General features: G+C 33.6%; 1 protein-coding gene across 5 annotated transcripts in view; it reads left to right on the forward strand.

Moving 5' to 3' along the window:
- PCNX1 (pecanex 1) overlaps positions 1–16,701 on the forward strand; it is a 144,141-nt gene that overhangs the window by 87,254 nt on the left and 40,186 nt on the right. For all 5 annotated transcript variants that reach the window (XM_081049093.1, XM_081049095.1, XM_081049094.1 and 2 more), the window contains 10 exons: positions 1,606–1,638; positions 4,666–4,837; positions 5,272–5,382; positions 7,215–7,306; positions 9,654–9,763; positions 10,164–10,269; positions 11,656–11,748; positions 13,612–13,762; positions 14,440–14,581; positions 15,982–16,159. In XM_081049093.1, coding sequence (XP_080905219.1) covers positions 1,606–1,638; positions 4,666–4,837; positions 5,272–5,382; positions 7,215–7,306; positions 9,654–9,763; positions 10,164–10,269; positions 11,656–11,748; positions 13,612–13,762; positions 14,440–14,581; positions 15,982–16,159 — 1,188 coding nt within the window. The remainder of the gene's footprint in view (positions 1–1,605; positions 1,639–4,665; positions 4,838–5,271; positions 5,383–7,214; positions 7,307–9,653; positions 9,764–10,163; positions 10,270–11,655; positions 11,749–13,611; positions 13,763–14,439; positions 14,582–15,981; positions 16,160–16,701) is intronic.

The following is a 16,701-nucleotide window of genomic DNA, read 5'->3' on the forward strand; positions in this document are numbered from 1 at the left end:
TTATCCTACTTTTCAGATAACTTTATTTTCCTTTGTTGATGCCTCTTTGTTCTTTTGACCACTTCTTAATTTATGAGAATTTTCTAGGGTTTTATTTGGCCCTCTTGTCAGTTTGCAGTGCCTTGCTAGTGAAGTCATCCTGTTTTACTTTGTTTGTTGCCCCTACACATGAATTATGTCCAGATTTACATCACAGAGTCTTCACTTTTCTCACAAGCTTTAGTCCTATCTATCTGCCAGGCAGTTGGCACATTTGAAAAATAGCACAGCGTTATCTTCTGATGAATATTTTCCTCTCCTCATTGCTTTGCTTTTGACAATAATACTATACTGACTCAAAATCTTAGAGCTACTCCTTCCAAGTCACTGTGATTAAATGTGGTGATCCTATGTTAACATTTCTGGCCTTTGTTCTTGCTTTTGATTTCAACCACTGTAATCCATCCCTTTATTGCCTTAAACCCTTTAAATTCATTCCCCCCCTCTAGTATCCCTTGTCCCATTAATTTTGTCCAGTGCTTTTCAGTTAATATAGTCAGATAATGGAAAAGGTAAAATATGACTGAACTTTTTAAAAATACGAATTGACTAGAAAAACAGTAATGTCATAACCAGAAATAAGAAAGGCTGGAACAAAAGCTTTTAGAGGATAGATGCTGAAATTGAAAGAGTTTCAAGATTCCCTCGTCTCATATCCAGTAAAGGACCACATGCCAAACTCAGTAAGCTTGGGTCAATCTGGAGTTATAGGGTGGTGATAAACCAGCCTAAGCAAGTGGTTTGGTATACAATTGGAAATGAACTGGAACTTGAGAGAAAAGTCATGATTTGGGAAGTAGCTGCCTAATACCTTTTGGACATTTTTATGGAGAGTTGATAAAGTTTCTTACAAAGATACAGCTTAACTTCATTGATGATTTTGATGTGAAAATCTAGGTAATATACCATGTTTTCCTGAAAATAAGACCTAGCCGGACAAGCAGCTCTAATGCATCTTTTGGAGCAAAAATTAATATAAGACCCAGTCTAATTTTACTATAATGTAAGACCGGGTATGATATGATATATGATATGATATGAGACCTGTCTTATATTAATTTTTGTTCGAAAAGATGCATTAGAGCTGCTTGTCTGGCTAGGTCTTATTTTCGGGGAAACACGCTATTTAATACAAATACCATTAAATTGGTTAGTAAGCTTGGAATTTGTGGGCAGAACTAGAATTCTTATAAGCTAACCCATATTTGTGCATTTTCTGAATGGAATGGTAGAAAGCATTCTACCGTAACATACTTATACGTAGTAATGAACCAAGCAGTAATGGATCTATCTAACATATGCCATTTCAGAAACATTAAGCAAGATGCAAATTATAAACCAAAATAAATTTAAGAGTCAGGAACGATTTGAGATGTTTTTATTATCACAGTGACATCAGTATCTCAAGCTGATTTTTTTGTCTTCTGTTGATGTTTCAACAGAATTAATCTATGTCCTTTCTTAGCTGTGGAACATTTATTTGAGATTATTTCAGGCACTTTGAAAGTTGCTTGTAAAATTACCAGGACTTCAGTAATATAATCTATCTTTCTGTTTCATTTTTAGAGTGTTCAACCAGATTCTTCTTCTCCCAGACATGTAAGTCACTCTAATATGCCTGTAACTCATAGTTCCTTAACATTCATCCAAACCTTTTGTGGGTCATATGTCAGATTGAATTAAGATTTATGTTATTGTTTTCTCATCTAAGTCTTGATACACTACTAGAAATATAGGTGATTTATTAGCATGAAATAAAAATGGCATTGGAATTGTGGCCTTTAAATCCTGGTTGAAAATGAGCATAATAACTCATACTTTGACAGCCTGTTTCAGGGGGAGGTTATCAATTAGGTAGACCTGGGTCATATAAACTCATGATTATTTGATGACTTGCATTTAGTAAATTTTGAAGAATAAATCATGAATAAGTATTGAAAAACAGAATTTTGAAGTAGGAAAAACTTTGTATTATTTTGCTTAAGTAATCATTAGGAGCAAGAATAAAGAAGTAATGCATTGATCTGGTGTTTAGACCTGTGGGCACTAAGGAGATTAAAAACCTTCTTATTTACTTTGTTACTTTAAACAAAAGTATTAGCTGCCTAACAATACTTATTGGGAAGCGTGCTTCGGTTTTAGACCTCACCCTGTGTTAATTTAATTGAAAGACAAAAGGGTATTCTCTTTAAAGTAGTTCAAAATCAAACTCCAAGAACAATTTATGATGATGTCTTCTTTCTTGAATATATTTATTATTTTTTCCCATACACTGAGATACTTAATAATGAAAGTAGATGAGCAAAACAAAAGAAGGAGGCACATGATTTTCTTTCAACTGATTGTTTATTATTTTGTAAGAATGCTTTTGAAGTGTAATGATAGATGGAAGTATGGATTTTAACTTTTTATTTTGACATAATTTAAGACTTAGGGAAAAGTTGCAAAGATTGTACAAAGAATTCCTGATGCTATTCACCCAAGTCCCTGCTAAACATTTTACCATATTTGCTTATTCCCTTTCTAGTTCCTCTCTCTCTCTTTCCCTCTCTCTCTCTCCCTGCACACGCACATACACATACACACACACTTTTCTGAACTGTTTGAGACACCATGCCTCTTTACTTCTAAATGCTTCAGTCTATGTTTCCTAGAAACAAAGGCATTTCTTTACATTAATTCAATATAATTACCAAATCAGGGCATTGACATTGATACAATACTATGTATTTTCTAAGTTACAGTTCTTACTTAGGTGTTTCCTATTTTCTCAATTGGCAATAGAAAATCCCTGATTGTGCATTTAGTCTTTTTAGCCTGCTTTAATCTGGGGTAGTTCCTTAGTATTTGTCTTTTCATGATATTGACATTTTTGATGGGTACAGGCCAGTTATTTTTTAGACCATCCCTTAATTTGAGTTTGTCTAATATTTCTTCTTGATTGGATACAGGCCATGCTTTTTTGGTGGGAACGCTTTGAAAGTGATGTGTTCTCAGTGCATCAATCATGAAGCACATGATGTTGATTTATCCTTTCGCTGGTGATGTTAACTTTGATCTTTTGGTTAAGAGTAGTGACTGCAGGGTTTTTTAACCTCTGCAATGTTAACATTTTGGACTGGAGATTCTTTGTTGTGGGTGGGATTGCTGTCCTGTGCATTGTAGGATATTTAGCTTTATATCTTGACTTCTACCCACTAGATGTTAGTAGCACCCTCACCCCAACTATGACAACCAGCATATCTCCAGTCATTGCCAAATGTCCCCTGGAGGTCAAAATCCCCTCCCACTCCCTTGAAACCCACTACTCTACAGCAATGTTACTATTTTTCTGTTGTGGTTAATAAGTATCTCATAGAGAGATACTTAGAGACTGTGTATGTCCAGTTGCCCTGCAGACTTCCACCCACTTGTTTTTAATATCTATTGATGTTTCTTGCCTGAATCAGATTAGCAATTAGATGGTTGCTAAATAGTGATTTTCTAATTCCATCATTCCCTCTACATGTAGTCATTGACTTTTTACTCTAAGAAATAACTTTCCCTTATGTCTTTATTTTTTTGTATTGGTGTGGATTCATGGATTCTTCTTTTACTCAATAGTTACATATAATGTTACTATTATTTTTTATTTTGATGCTCAAATTGTTTCTGATTTAGCCATTGGGCCATCATGTCATCTTCTGTGTCCTTTTGACATATCCTTATTATTCTTTAGGTACTTCCTTTTGGTTTTTTTTGGCACAAAAAGTTTTCCAAGCACATTTTATATTTTTCCTACCCTAGCCTGAAACCAGCCTTTTCTCTATGGAGCTCTGATTCTTTTTAGTAAATAATGATATTTACAAACTAAGATCTGATGCTAGTAATCTTTATTACTAGAATGTCATTGTTTCTAGGTCTTCTCAGTGGGTAAAACTAGGAAATGTATGTATGTATATATGTATGTATATGTATACATGTATACATGTATATATGTATATATGTATATATATATGTACACACATGTATACAGTTGATCCTTGAACAATAGGTTTGAACTATGTTAGTCCACCTATACACAGTTTTTCAATAAATATTGTAGATGTATTTTCCTTATGAGTTTCTTTTTAAAGATAATTTTCTTAACATTTTCTTTTCTCTAGCTTACTTTATTGTAAGAATGCAGTATATAATACATACAACATAAAATATGTGTTCATCAGCTATCTATGTTATTGGTATGGCTTCTGCTCAATAGTAGGCTTTTAGTTAAGTTTTGAGAAGTCAAAAGTTACACAGCAATTTTTTTACTGTAAGATGGCATTGTAGTGCTCCTATAATCCCCATGGTTTTCAAGGGTCAACTATACACACACACACACACACACACACACACAACACATCTATTATATCTGTCTACTTATATGCATATTAAAAATGAGTTCATAATGATGCCTTTAATTGAGTATCACAGGGTTCATTCTATTCTTTCTCCTTTCCATATTTGTAATTCCCTTCTGTTACAGTCAGAAACTGGGCTTCCATATGGAAACAGTTTGAATCCTTAGAATATAAGCCATCAAAGATCTTAATAGCTAGTTGTGACTCTCAAAATTAACTAAACTGACTTTAATATCATTTTCAGGGTCATAATCGTATCATTGCCTACAGTAGACCAGTTTATTTCTGTTTATGTTGTGGTCTTATTTGGCTCTTGGATTATGGTAGCAGAAACCTTACTACAACCAAGTTCAGATTATATGGAATAACTTTCACCAATCCACTGGTGCTTGTATCAGCCAGGGATTTAGTTATAGGTAAGTCATTGTTAAAGTATCTCAGTTCTTAACATTAATTTACTTGTGTACAATCACTTCACTGATAAGTAGATGAATTATATAGGTTGAATTAGTTTTAATAGGCATATTTTGTTGTTTATTGTAATCTTCTCAGTGAGGGACAGAACTATAGGACTATTATGAATGAAACTAATGATGAACAAATATTACAGTAATCCTTCTGTTCTTGAAGTAGATGATGGAAGGAAAGTTTCCTTTGGATTTTATGTCTCAGGTTCCTATCATACGAAAATAGTTGAGAGAAATCGTTTAAAATGATATCTTTAAAGAAAATCACTGAGTAGTGTATGTTAATTTTGGATTTCTTTTTATCATTTATTTTATGATCTTAAATGTAACAAAAGGATGGATGAGGTACACTATTTTTAATATGCTTTTCTTTCCTTCTGTAGTGTTTACCCTCTGTTTCCCAATAGTGTTTTTCGTTGGTCTTCTGCCTCAGGTGAATACATTTGTAATGTACCTTTGTGAACAATTGGATATTCATATCTTTGGTGGCAATGGTGAGTACTTCCTTATAAAAATTAAAGACTTCAGTGTTACTTTTACAGATCATTAAGTAATAAACTGAACAATAAAATGCTTTTTCAGTTTTCGTTTTAGAATTGAAATTAGAAAGAAAAATGCACTTATTTAATAATTGAGGACAGAGTAGTAATTTATAGATAGGAAAAAGCAGTCAAGTCTGCTACTTTTGTTGAAAGAGACAGGAATAATGAATGAAGTTGATTTGTAAGAAGTGATGATATTATTGCCTAAAACTAAAAGTTATAGTGAGTTTACTTGGAACTTGTATAGACTTATGAAATATTTATAAAAGGTCATCTATCCCAAATCGATTGAGCTCTGATATGTGGCATTGTATTTGGATTGTGAACTGGTAACATGCATTTGGGATGTCTATGTATTTAGTTTCAGTGCTTTGTTTTATCTTTAAAATGTGAACACTAAAACCAGAATGCTTTCAGTAAAAGCATTTTATTAAATAAGCTTTTTAGAAGTACCTTGGTTTTTAGAGTGGAATGTATGGGTATGAATTGAAATACATAGAAATGTATTTCCCTGTTATATGTATACTTCATTTACAAAATAAGTAAGACCAACAACCCCAATAAAGTTTAATTTAAAAAAAGAAAGAAAGAAAGAAAATAAATAAATAAAATAAGTAAGACCAGTGTTACTCTGAAATAGATGATGGTTTGCAGAACTTTAAAATAGCCCTATGGGCAGCCACTGTGGTTAAAATATACTCTTACTTGGTTTAACCGTTTAAAATTTTACTGAGAGATGCGTATACAACTGGAGAAAAAATATGAAAGGGAAAAAAATTACTATAACTTTATAGACCATTTCTCTTCATACCAAATACATGCATGCATTGAAATTGTTTCTGCTGATAAAAGGTTGATATTATGACTTAAATTTTAAATAGAAGCTAAGCCTTTTCTGTGTTACTGTGTATCTAAAGCATTTTTGATGTTTTGAAAAATTTTTGAAAGAGGTATGAATTAAAACTGGGCCGGTCTTCAGCACAGCTTATTGGGTAGAAGACAATTTCAGTATTTAGGGACTATTGTACGTGCTATATTAATCTAAATACTATGGAGAGGGTTTAGTGTAGATTATTCATACCTGTGGGTTTTGTCACTATAATTTACAGACTTGTGCAAGGCGCTAATTTTTTAATATCTCCTAAAGAAAAATTTTTCCTATAGATTTATTTTATGGAACCATGTAAAATTACCATTAAAGAAAATCTGTTTATCCATATTTTAAAAATAAAGGCTAGCTGTAATAGCCATCCCCTATTCCTTATTACTAGTATCCCATTGGATTTAATTTTTTGTTGTTAGAAATTAGTCAGATCTGTACTTTTTTATCAGAATTAATTAACACATGGGAATGCAGATTTACTTCTGTGGGTAACACAGATTCTGTTTACATAGACTAATATCTTCCAGTGAATACTTAATATATCTCCGGTTCCTTTTCAGGCCTCTTTCTGCAAGCTTCATTTTTGCATACTTTTGTAAATATAATAAGATACATTCTTGAAACATAATATAGGTACAGATTTTTTTGCTATGTATAAATGTTCATTACTTCCAAGGTGAATATATTTTATCTTGTATCAAAAATTGTGAATAGTAAATCTTTGTTGTTTGAAGATCTTTTGAAAGCACCAGATGAAGTAGTTCAATTGTTAAAAATCAAATGAGAAGTATTTAGTTATAGTTAATATTATACCATTTTAAATACTTTTTAGTGCCCTTTTAAGCTGTTTTTTTCATCAATGTTTATAAAATATTGATTTCCTTTTTTCTGTCCTATCTAGCCACTACAAGCCTGCTTGCAGCACTCTACAGTTTTATCTGTAGCATTGTAGCAGTAGCCTTACTGTATGGATTGTGTTATGGCGCTTTAAAGGTGAGCAGCATGTTGTAGTATGTTTTGTCTTTAAGGCCATTTTTCTGTATGAAGATTGTTTTAAATTAACTAATATGATCTTTTTCCTAGTATCACTTTCGCTTAAATTTCTATGATTTTCATAGGCTGAACATTATTCTCATTTAGTTTGAATTTGAAAGCAATTTCGTAGTTAACCATTATTATAAGAAAGTCCTTTTCCATGCAGTAATCAAATTAATATTAGAAACAAATTATTAAAAACTGGGCTGGTCTGGGATAGAAGTGGGCATGGTAATAACAGAACATGGAATTAATTTTGGATATCTAGTTAAGAATATATGTAACTACTGTTCATATCAAGACTTCTTAAAACTTAGGAGAATAAGTTCAAGGACTACAATTTAAGATATATTCTCGTGCTCGTTTCAGTAGCACATAAACTAAAATTAGAACAATGCAGAGATTAGCATGACCCCTATGCATGTGTTAGAATTTGTGATGCATTCCATATTTTTTAGGAAAAAAAAGATACGTTCTAGTGAAAATTAGTGTGCTGAAATTTAATGTCATTATTGGTTTAGAAGGATCTGGATGAGCCTTATTTGGTTGATTTTCAAAAGATAGTTATCAAATTGTAAACATAAAAATTTTAATTTTTCATAAATAACCCTCAACCCCTGGTACTATTCTTTTTTGTGATTAATGCAAGACAATCAGAATGATCAGGTTCAAAGGACTGCAGAGTAACTCATAGCATCCTTCCTTGCTCCATTAATTCAGTGGCATTTATAGAATGCTCCCTGTGTGCCCAGTACTATGCTAAACACCATTTCCTGCTTTTAAGTAGCTCATATGTTGTTGGGATTCATAAGTCAACCAGCACTTCACTAGAGGGTGGTGGAGGCCATGAAAACAGTGTTACAGCTGCACTAATGAAGTGATTATCTTGTTCAACCTAAAGGGATTCATCATTTTTCCAAGGATGGCTTTTTACCTAAAATTAGAAGGACAGATAGGAATTAGTTAAGTGAAACAAGGGAGAAAGAAGAGCCGTGGAGGTGTAAAGAAGCTGTGTTGTGTGTAGGAAACAGCAAGTCATTTGGAATTGCTGCAGGTGTGGGGACATGAGGAAACACGGCTTTCAGTCAGGCTGGAAAGACAGGCAGTCGCCTGGGTTATGAAATACTATCTTTTATCACTGTGAGAAAAGATAAAATATCTTTTATCCAAACGTGTTGGGGTGGGGATGGAAGACTCAAAAGTGTTTGAGATATGGCAAGGAAGTGATCAGCATTGCATTTTAGAAAGATAACTTTGTCCCCAGTGTGAAGGAAATGGAAATATAAGCAAGGAAGGATCAGAAATAGAAAGACTGTTGTGCTACAGTCTTGAAATTATGCGGGTCTTAATTAAAATTGGATTCAGTGAATATATTTGGGGACTCTGGATAAAGAGAAAAGAGCCAGAATAGGCTCCAGATGACTTCTGGGTAGGGTCTGGCTTGTACATCTAGTTAGATAGTAATACTAATGTACAAAATGGGAAACCTTGGTGTTTAGTCAGGAAGATGATTGTTTACATTTAGACATGTTTATTTGTTGATATTTGTGAGGTACCCAGAAACGCATGGTAGGAAGTTATATGTGAGAGGTTTGAGGTAGTGATTAATAGATTTGGAATTCATTAACAGAATTAGATAAAGAGTAAGAAGAAGACTGCTAATGTGGATTGACAAGAGGAAATGGATGAGGACAGGACCCTGGGAGATGCCATTTCCACATATTTGTGTTGGCCTTAGAAGTGGTTGGCATTAGAAGCTGGTCTTTGTATTACTTATTTCTGAGAATATGCAGTTCATTCGTTCAGGAAACACTGAATGCCTGCTCAATACTTTGGAAGATATAATGGCATATTACATGAGCACACCAAATGTTAACATTTTTTTTTGCCTGATGTGTTGTATCATGTGTTGCCTTTTCCTACTCCATCATTGCATAATCAGAAATTTACTACACCAAGTTATTTTGTTCTTCAAAAGGGAGAACATAGTTTACTATAAGCTTAATAGTACTTTAAACCTGAAAGAAATTGGCAGCAATGTGTATCAGAAGCACATGTATTATTCGTAGTATATAATAGAGCTTTAGTACGAAAACAAATCTCAAGATGACCTAGCAGCTAGATTCTACCTCATCAGAAAGTAATAAATCTAAACTTATCTGGAGTAAAATGCAACTAATAATATGGCTAAAAAGTTTTTGTTGAATTTAGTTATCTTTCTCCGAAATACTGACATCCAGTGATTACATGATAGATTATAAATTAGAAGCATATTGTTCTGTCATACTTTGTTTTGCCCCAACAGGATTCTTGGGATGGCCAGCATATTCCAGTACTTTTCTCCATTTTTTGTGGTTTATTAGTGGCAGTATCCTATCATCTCAGCCGCCAAAGCAGTGATCCATCTGTACTTTTGTAAGTGAAATCAGTTGTTAATGAATTAAAGAAATTTAAATAAGCTGGCATTTCTTTCTGATTTAATTTCCAAGGTATGTTTTCCGAGTGGCTTACAAAGTGCTGTTGACTTAATCTATATTTGGTTTCAAAATAAATTAACTATGGGTCATTCTAACCACACTGGCTGAGAGTATTTGTTAACATCTCCTCTCCTAAGTATTAAAGCTTTTTTTTAATAAAAATATTCTCACTATGCTTATTTATGACATTTTAAATGTTTTTAGAATTTATCATTTGCTAATGATTAAGTATACTTGGATCACTTAGTTTTTTATTATAAACATTGCTGTTTGAAGTACTGGTTTTCAGTTTATACATGTATTTTTTATTATTTTCTCTCTTTTTCAAAAATATAAAGCTCTTTGGTGCAATCCAAGGTTTTTCCAAAAACAGAAGAAAAAAATCCAGAAGACCCTCTTTCTGAAGTAAAAGATCCACTGCCTGAAAAACTTAGAAATTCTGTTGTAAGTTTTAAAAATTCACTTAAAATTAAAATTTAGACAATTTATCATGTTATATAATGAACACTTTTTTAAGGCCTGTAGTAATTGGGGGGAAAATTATAGCGATACATTACAACTACATTTAGAGTTAGATATTGTACATTGTTGAGTGCCTTTATTTAAAATTTTTAACATGTAAGACATATACATTCCTCAAATTTATTTTCTATATAGAACAGTATGCTAAATATTCATTTTTAGATCAGGTGAAATTAAGTCATTTCATTGTTTATAGAATTCTTAATCCTACTCAGATTTAGACTGGGATTTGGGAAGATGAATATTAACATAAATTAGATTTTGTTGTTATTTTTCTTCTTGATAAAAAACCATGTCCTTGTAAGTCATCTGCTAGCCTTTTAATGTGTTTTATTTCTCAAGGGCAGTCTGCAAAGTGTGTCTGTGTTTGTGTTTATTTTCCTGGTTGAAGGAGAGAACCTATACTAATTTAATATACTTAAGTAATGTAGTCATTGAAAATTTTTTCTAATTTAGTGAATTTTAATGCTGCCTGCATTCTTTTAGTAAATATTTGAAAATGATATCTATAGAGTCATATTTGCTTTATGGAACAAAATAAATTTTTCCAAGTTATTATATTAGATAATCTCCATTTGTGAAAGACTGAACTTGTATACAGGTCTTGAATTAGACACTATTTACCTTCAGTGAACTTGAGCTGTTCACATATTCTTTAGAAAACTTTAGAAATACAAAACTGCCTGAAGATACAATTTAAACAATTTTTTCTGACTTTAGTTTCCGTGTTAACAAAGGATATTTCATGTTAAATATAGTAGGATACTTCTGAATCTAGCTTAAAAGTGTAAATCTATGGGTCAGTCATCAACCAAAGATATCAAGATTTCTGGTTTTTACTACTACTAAAGGAACCCAAATCCAGTAACTAAAATGGGACATATGCATGCAGTTTCAACATTTCAAAAGACCAATGAAAATAAAACTTTGTTGTCCAAAGGATATGCCCTATAAATAATATAGTAACTTAAGTACCTCATTTCCTTTTCACTTATCTAAAAGTAAAACTTATAGGCCAATGGGGGAAAAATATACGGCTTCATTATAAAAAAGACTTTGTTATGATACGTTCTATAGTGTGTGGAACTAGATGAGTTTCCGTGGTATTGCAGTGTCAAACTAAACTATAAGGAAATTGAGGAAGAAAATAAGACTTGTAGCTAATTACTACGTGTAAGAAATATCTAGAAGTGCCAAAAAATAGGACCAGTGAAAAATTGTTTTTTACACTTTGCCGGTTGGGAATAAAGGAAATATATATTTTTTAAGTTTTATGTAATTATTTGGTAATTCTGTTTTATTTCACAGAGTGAACGTTTACAGTCTGACCTAGTAGTATGCATTGTAATTGGGGTGCTGTATTTTGCTATTCATGTAAGCACAGTGTTCACAGTATTGCAGGTAAGGAATCATTTAGTTCTTTTGGTTGAGGGAAGATAACTTTGTTTGGACTCATTTCTGATTTGACTGTAATGTTTGTCCATAATGCTGACATAGATGAACTCCCCAGAATCTTGTTCCAATACAGCTGGAGGCTAGAACCTCGCATCTAAATCAGGTCACCGGTGTTGGTGAGGCTCCTCAGGTTTTGTTCCTCTTGTACAGTTCTGCTTATCTGTAGGCTGTGCATTCACCGTCTCAGTGTTCTTCATTCTTTTGTGCAGGTCTCTGTTTCCACACGGTGTCAGTTTGATTGTGGTGTACGTCTGCATAGTCTTTTTTTTTTTTTTTTTTAATCTCCCATGCTTCTACTTAACTTTTTGAACATACAGAATTCAGTTTTAACTCTCTGAATGTCCTTATTTCCTATTTCCACCTTCTGTCACTTGTGGGTTGGTTTTGATTAATTGATTTTTTCCCCCCTCATGGGCCATAGTTTTCCCATTCTTTGCATGTTTGGTCATTTTTCAATGCCAAGCCTTATACATTTGGCCTTGTGGGGTATTGGATATTTTTATATTTCTAGAAATATTTTTGAATTTTGGTTTTTGGCACTGTTAAGTTACTTGTTACAGTTTGCTCCTTTCAGGTTTTGCTTTTAAGATATCTGAGGTGAAACCAGGGCTGTTTTTAGTGTAGGGCTAATATTTCCCCTACTGAGGCAACAGCTTTTGGAGTATCTGGCTCGTGACCTGGGACTCTTCAGCTTTTCCAGTCTGGCTGTGGGAACAGGCACTATTCCTAGTCCTGTGTGAGTGCTGGATCCTCTCTCTTTAATTCTTTCTTGTGGTGCTTTCTCTGGTCTCAGGTAGTTTCCTCACACACTTGTGCTGATTCCCCTGAATACTTGAGGGGGACTCTCTGCAGATCTTCAAATTTCTATGTGCAGTTTTCTCTTTGGTACACTGTCTGTTCTGGTGAACAGCTGCCTCTGTCTGTCCAGTATCTCAGTTCCATCTCCTCAACGCCGGGTACCAGGCTTCGTGTGGGTTTCCCTCCCTACACTGCAACATGGAAACTCTCTCGAAGCAATAAACGGGGGCAGTCCTGACACTTACCTCATCTGTTTTCCTTTTTCTCAGGGTTCACTGTTTATTTCCTTATGATTTGCGTATTTTATTCTGTTTTGGTTATTTCATATGGAAGAGTAAATCCCTATTATTCCATTTGACCAGAAGCAAAGGTTATTTATTTAATTTTACTTAACATTTTGCCTGTTTTTCTTCTCTTCCAATTTGAACAATTGCAAGCTGAGCTAGGTCCATTGGGTCTTGAGGGCTCATATTGAAGCCTCTTCATGTCCAGAGTTTCTAAATATGTGACTTTTAATTTGTATATATGAAGTGATGGTACTTGATTTCCTCTTTTATGAATTTAGTCATGCATAAGAACTCTGTTCTAATGATACGCCATGTGAAAGCACAAAAAAATACTTTTTTCTCATCCTAATCTGCTCTTCGCTCAGATTTACAGTTTTATGTAGCTCATGCCCTTTATCTCTACTCGTTAAACCAGTTTAATACATTGCTGTACAAGTCACATAAAACATTCTTAGAGTAGCAATACACCTTAAGAGACTCTCATTCTACGACAGTGAATATCAAAGAAGGAGTAAACACATTTTAAAATATCTGTAATATCATAGCTGACTCAATCAGAAAAACTACATAATGTAGAAATGTTAACTATAGACAGATGTTTAATTCTTGGATTCTAAAATTGACTTTGCTATTCTCCCTTATCAAATGAAAAATTGAACTGACAAATTAAGTTCTCCTGTAGGTCTCAAAATCGCTTAATTTTTTCATCTTTTTCTTCTTTTAGCCTGCTCTGAAGTATGTGTTGTATGCATTGGTTGGCTTCGTAGGTTTTGTAACCCATTACGTGCTGCCTCAAGTTAGAAAACAGCTACCGTGGCACTGTTTCTCTCACCCTCTGCTGAAGACAGTGGAGTATAATCAATATGAAGTTCGAAGTAAGTATTTCATTAACACCCTTTTTAGTATTATGATTTTCTTTTACTCTGTTAACAGATGACAGTTAAATAAGTATCAAGTAACACTTTCTTAGGCTGGAAGCTGCAGTGAGTCAGAGCTTTTGCAGGGTGCTTTTAATTTTAATTGAGGTGTAAATGTCTGTGCTACAATGCCAGCTTTCCACAGTGTAAAACTTACTGATCTAAATTATTCTTCACAGACCTCATTGATGAATCGTTTTGTGTATATTTATGACCTGTCTTTCCAGTCCCTACCTTTTCCCTCAATTATCCTTGCCATATGCAGGCAACCCAATCCTCTTTAAGACTTTAATTCTTAAAACCTTATTACTTTTGGGGGAAAGGGGCAGTCTAATAACCTTTAATAATCTTTTCTCCAGGAGTTAGAGGCATAAGTGAGAAAAGGTTAATGCTTAAAAACTGAGGCTTTAAGAATGTTAAAATGAAATTCATGTAAATTTAAGTCAGCCTAAGTTACAAAATTGGATGTGTCTCAGAAATCATAGAAGTTGACAATTGAAGTACTGGATTTCTTACATTATTTGTTTACAGTAGAGCTGAATTTGAGTTGTAAGATTTTCCTTTCTCATCACATTACCAAACTATTTAATACATTTGATGACGTGTGCTCTTCTTGACTTATATTCCATTGTTAGATGCAGCCACTATGATGTGGTTTGAGAAACTCCATGTGTGGCTTCTTTTTGTGGAGAAGAATATCATCTATCCATTGATTGTTCTCAATGAACTTAGTAGTAGTGCAGAGACAATAGCTAGTCCAAAGAAACTGGACACAGAGTAAGTATAATTCTCTAATCTAAGTTGGACTACTGGGGCAGTCCTGAGCAATGACTTAAGCTATTCATCAAGTAACAAATAGTCATTGAGTGCCTCTGGTACAAGGCGCTGTGAGATGAAACATTCAGGTGAATCCTGTCTTTGACTTCCCTTTTCTGAACATCTGTTTCTGCTCGTGGCTTTTCACTACTCCAGACATCTCATTGTCAATTGATATTTTATAACAGGACATTTATTAAATAAGGTTAATGGTTAATCTTTAATATTAGATGGTAAGTTTGGGAAATGGTTATTTTTGTGTACTGTGTAATTTAGCCAATACATAGGCAGCATCTAGACCTGTCCTCTAGACTACGTACATGTTGTTGGGTAAGAGTTAATATGTGTTTTTTTAAGGCGCTGTAATGTTTAGGTGCTTTAATGTTTTTTTAATGCGCTAAATACTATTCATGTTCAAGCAATAGAAATACTGAGAAACTGGAGAACCAAATACCAAAATTACGAGTACAATACTGTTAACTTATTTTTTAAACATTCTTATTTATATAAAGGATAGGAATCATAATACATATTATTAAAAGGGAATATTATGATAGTTTATTACAGGATGTGTTTTGCTTAACTATATAAATCATTTTTAGAAGTTTAAATTATGTATATGTATATGTACACAAGGTGTGACAATTAAGTTCGCAAACTTGTTGCAATGATGTTGCTAACCTTTTGTGATATCAAGTGTTATTCATTACGAATTTGTACCAACTGGACAAGCAGTTAACCAAGTTTACTATTTGAAAGTGCTGAAAAGGCTGCGTGAAAAAGTTAGATGACCTGAACTTTTCGCCAACAATTCATGGCTCTTGAATCACGACAATGCACCAGCTCAATGGCACTCTCTATGAGGGAGTTTTTAGCCAGTAAACAAATAACTGTATTGGAACACCCTCCCTACTCACCTGACTTAGTCCCCAATGACTTCCTTCTTTACCCAAAGATAAAGGAAATATTGAAAGGAAGACTTTTTGGATGACATTCAGGACATCAAGGGTAATACGATGGCAACTCTGATGACCCGTCCAGAAAAAGAGTTCCAAAATGGCTTTGAAGGGTGGACTCGGTGCTGGCATTGGTGCATAGCTTCTCAAGGGGATTACTTTGAAGGTGACCATAGTGATATTCAGCACTGAGTTATGTAGCACTTTTTCTAGGATGAGTTTGGGACCTTGTATATATTAGGTTGGTGCAAAAGTAATTGTGGTTTTTGCAACCTTTTAAACTGCAGTTACTTTTGCACCAACCTAATAGTAAGCTTAGTAAATGAAATGGTGATTTTCCTGAAGTTAGATTTTTTTAAAGTTTTCGGTCATTGGTTGATAAGTTGTGCTTTCTTTTTATTATAGATTAGGTGCTTTAATGATCACCATTGCTGGTCTGAAGTTGCTACGATCCTCTTTTAGCAGCCCTACATATCAGTATGTCACAGTCATCTTTACTGTGCTCTTTTTCAAAATTGACTATGAAGCCTTTTCAGAGACCATGCTATTAGACCTCTTCTTCATGTCCATACTCTTCAACAAGGTAATTGATCACCGAAAGGAATATTTCTGTCTGTTTAAAAGTACCTCCCTAAGTAATACACTATTTAGTGAGGATTTTCCTTGCATTTCATTCATTTTATTTTCTTTTAAGTAATATTTTTCTTAATTCAACCAGTTATTTAGGAGCATATTCGAATCCCTAAACAATACTAGTCACTGATTCATAAAAGACATATTTTTGGCTATAGCTAGGAAGATAAAGTTAAGTATGGAAAAATTAGAGAAACACTAATAAGTACATATTTTTAAATATAAGGGGACTTCCAAAAGAGATTGTGGTTTTGAATAATTTCAGGAATAGACATGGTAATAACTGAACTGGGCTGTGGGCTGGCTGCTGATAGCTGACTGAAGATTGTAGATATTGAGGATAGTGAGGACATGTGGGAGAAATCAGAACTTAGTTTGATGGTGAAATCTGGGTCCTCTGCCTCCTATTCCAAGAATCTTTTTACTGAACCACATACCTTTCTAAATGAAATAGGTTGTGCAGGCAGATTATTTGGAAATTAAATAGAGCTG

This window comes from Rhinolophus hipposideros (genome assembly GCF_964194185.1).
Source record: "Rhinolophus hipposideros genome assembly, chromosome: 5".
Classification (NCBI taxonomy): Eukaryota; Metazoa; Chordata; class Mammalia; order Chiroptera; family Rhinolophidae; genus Rhinolophus; species Rhinolophus hipposideros.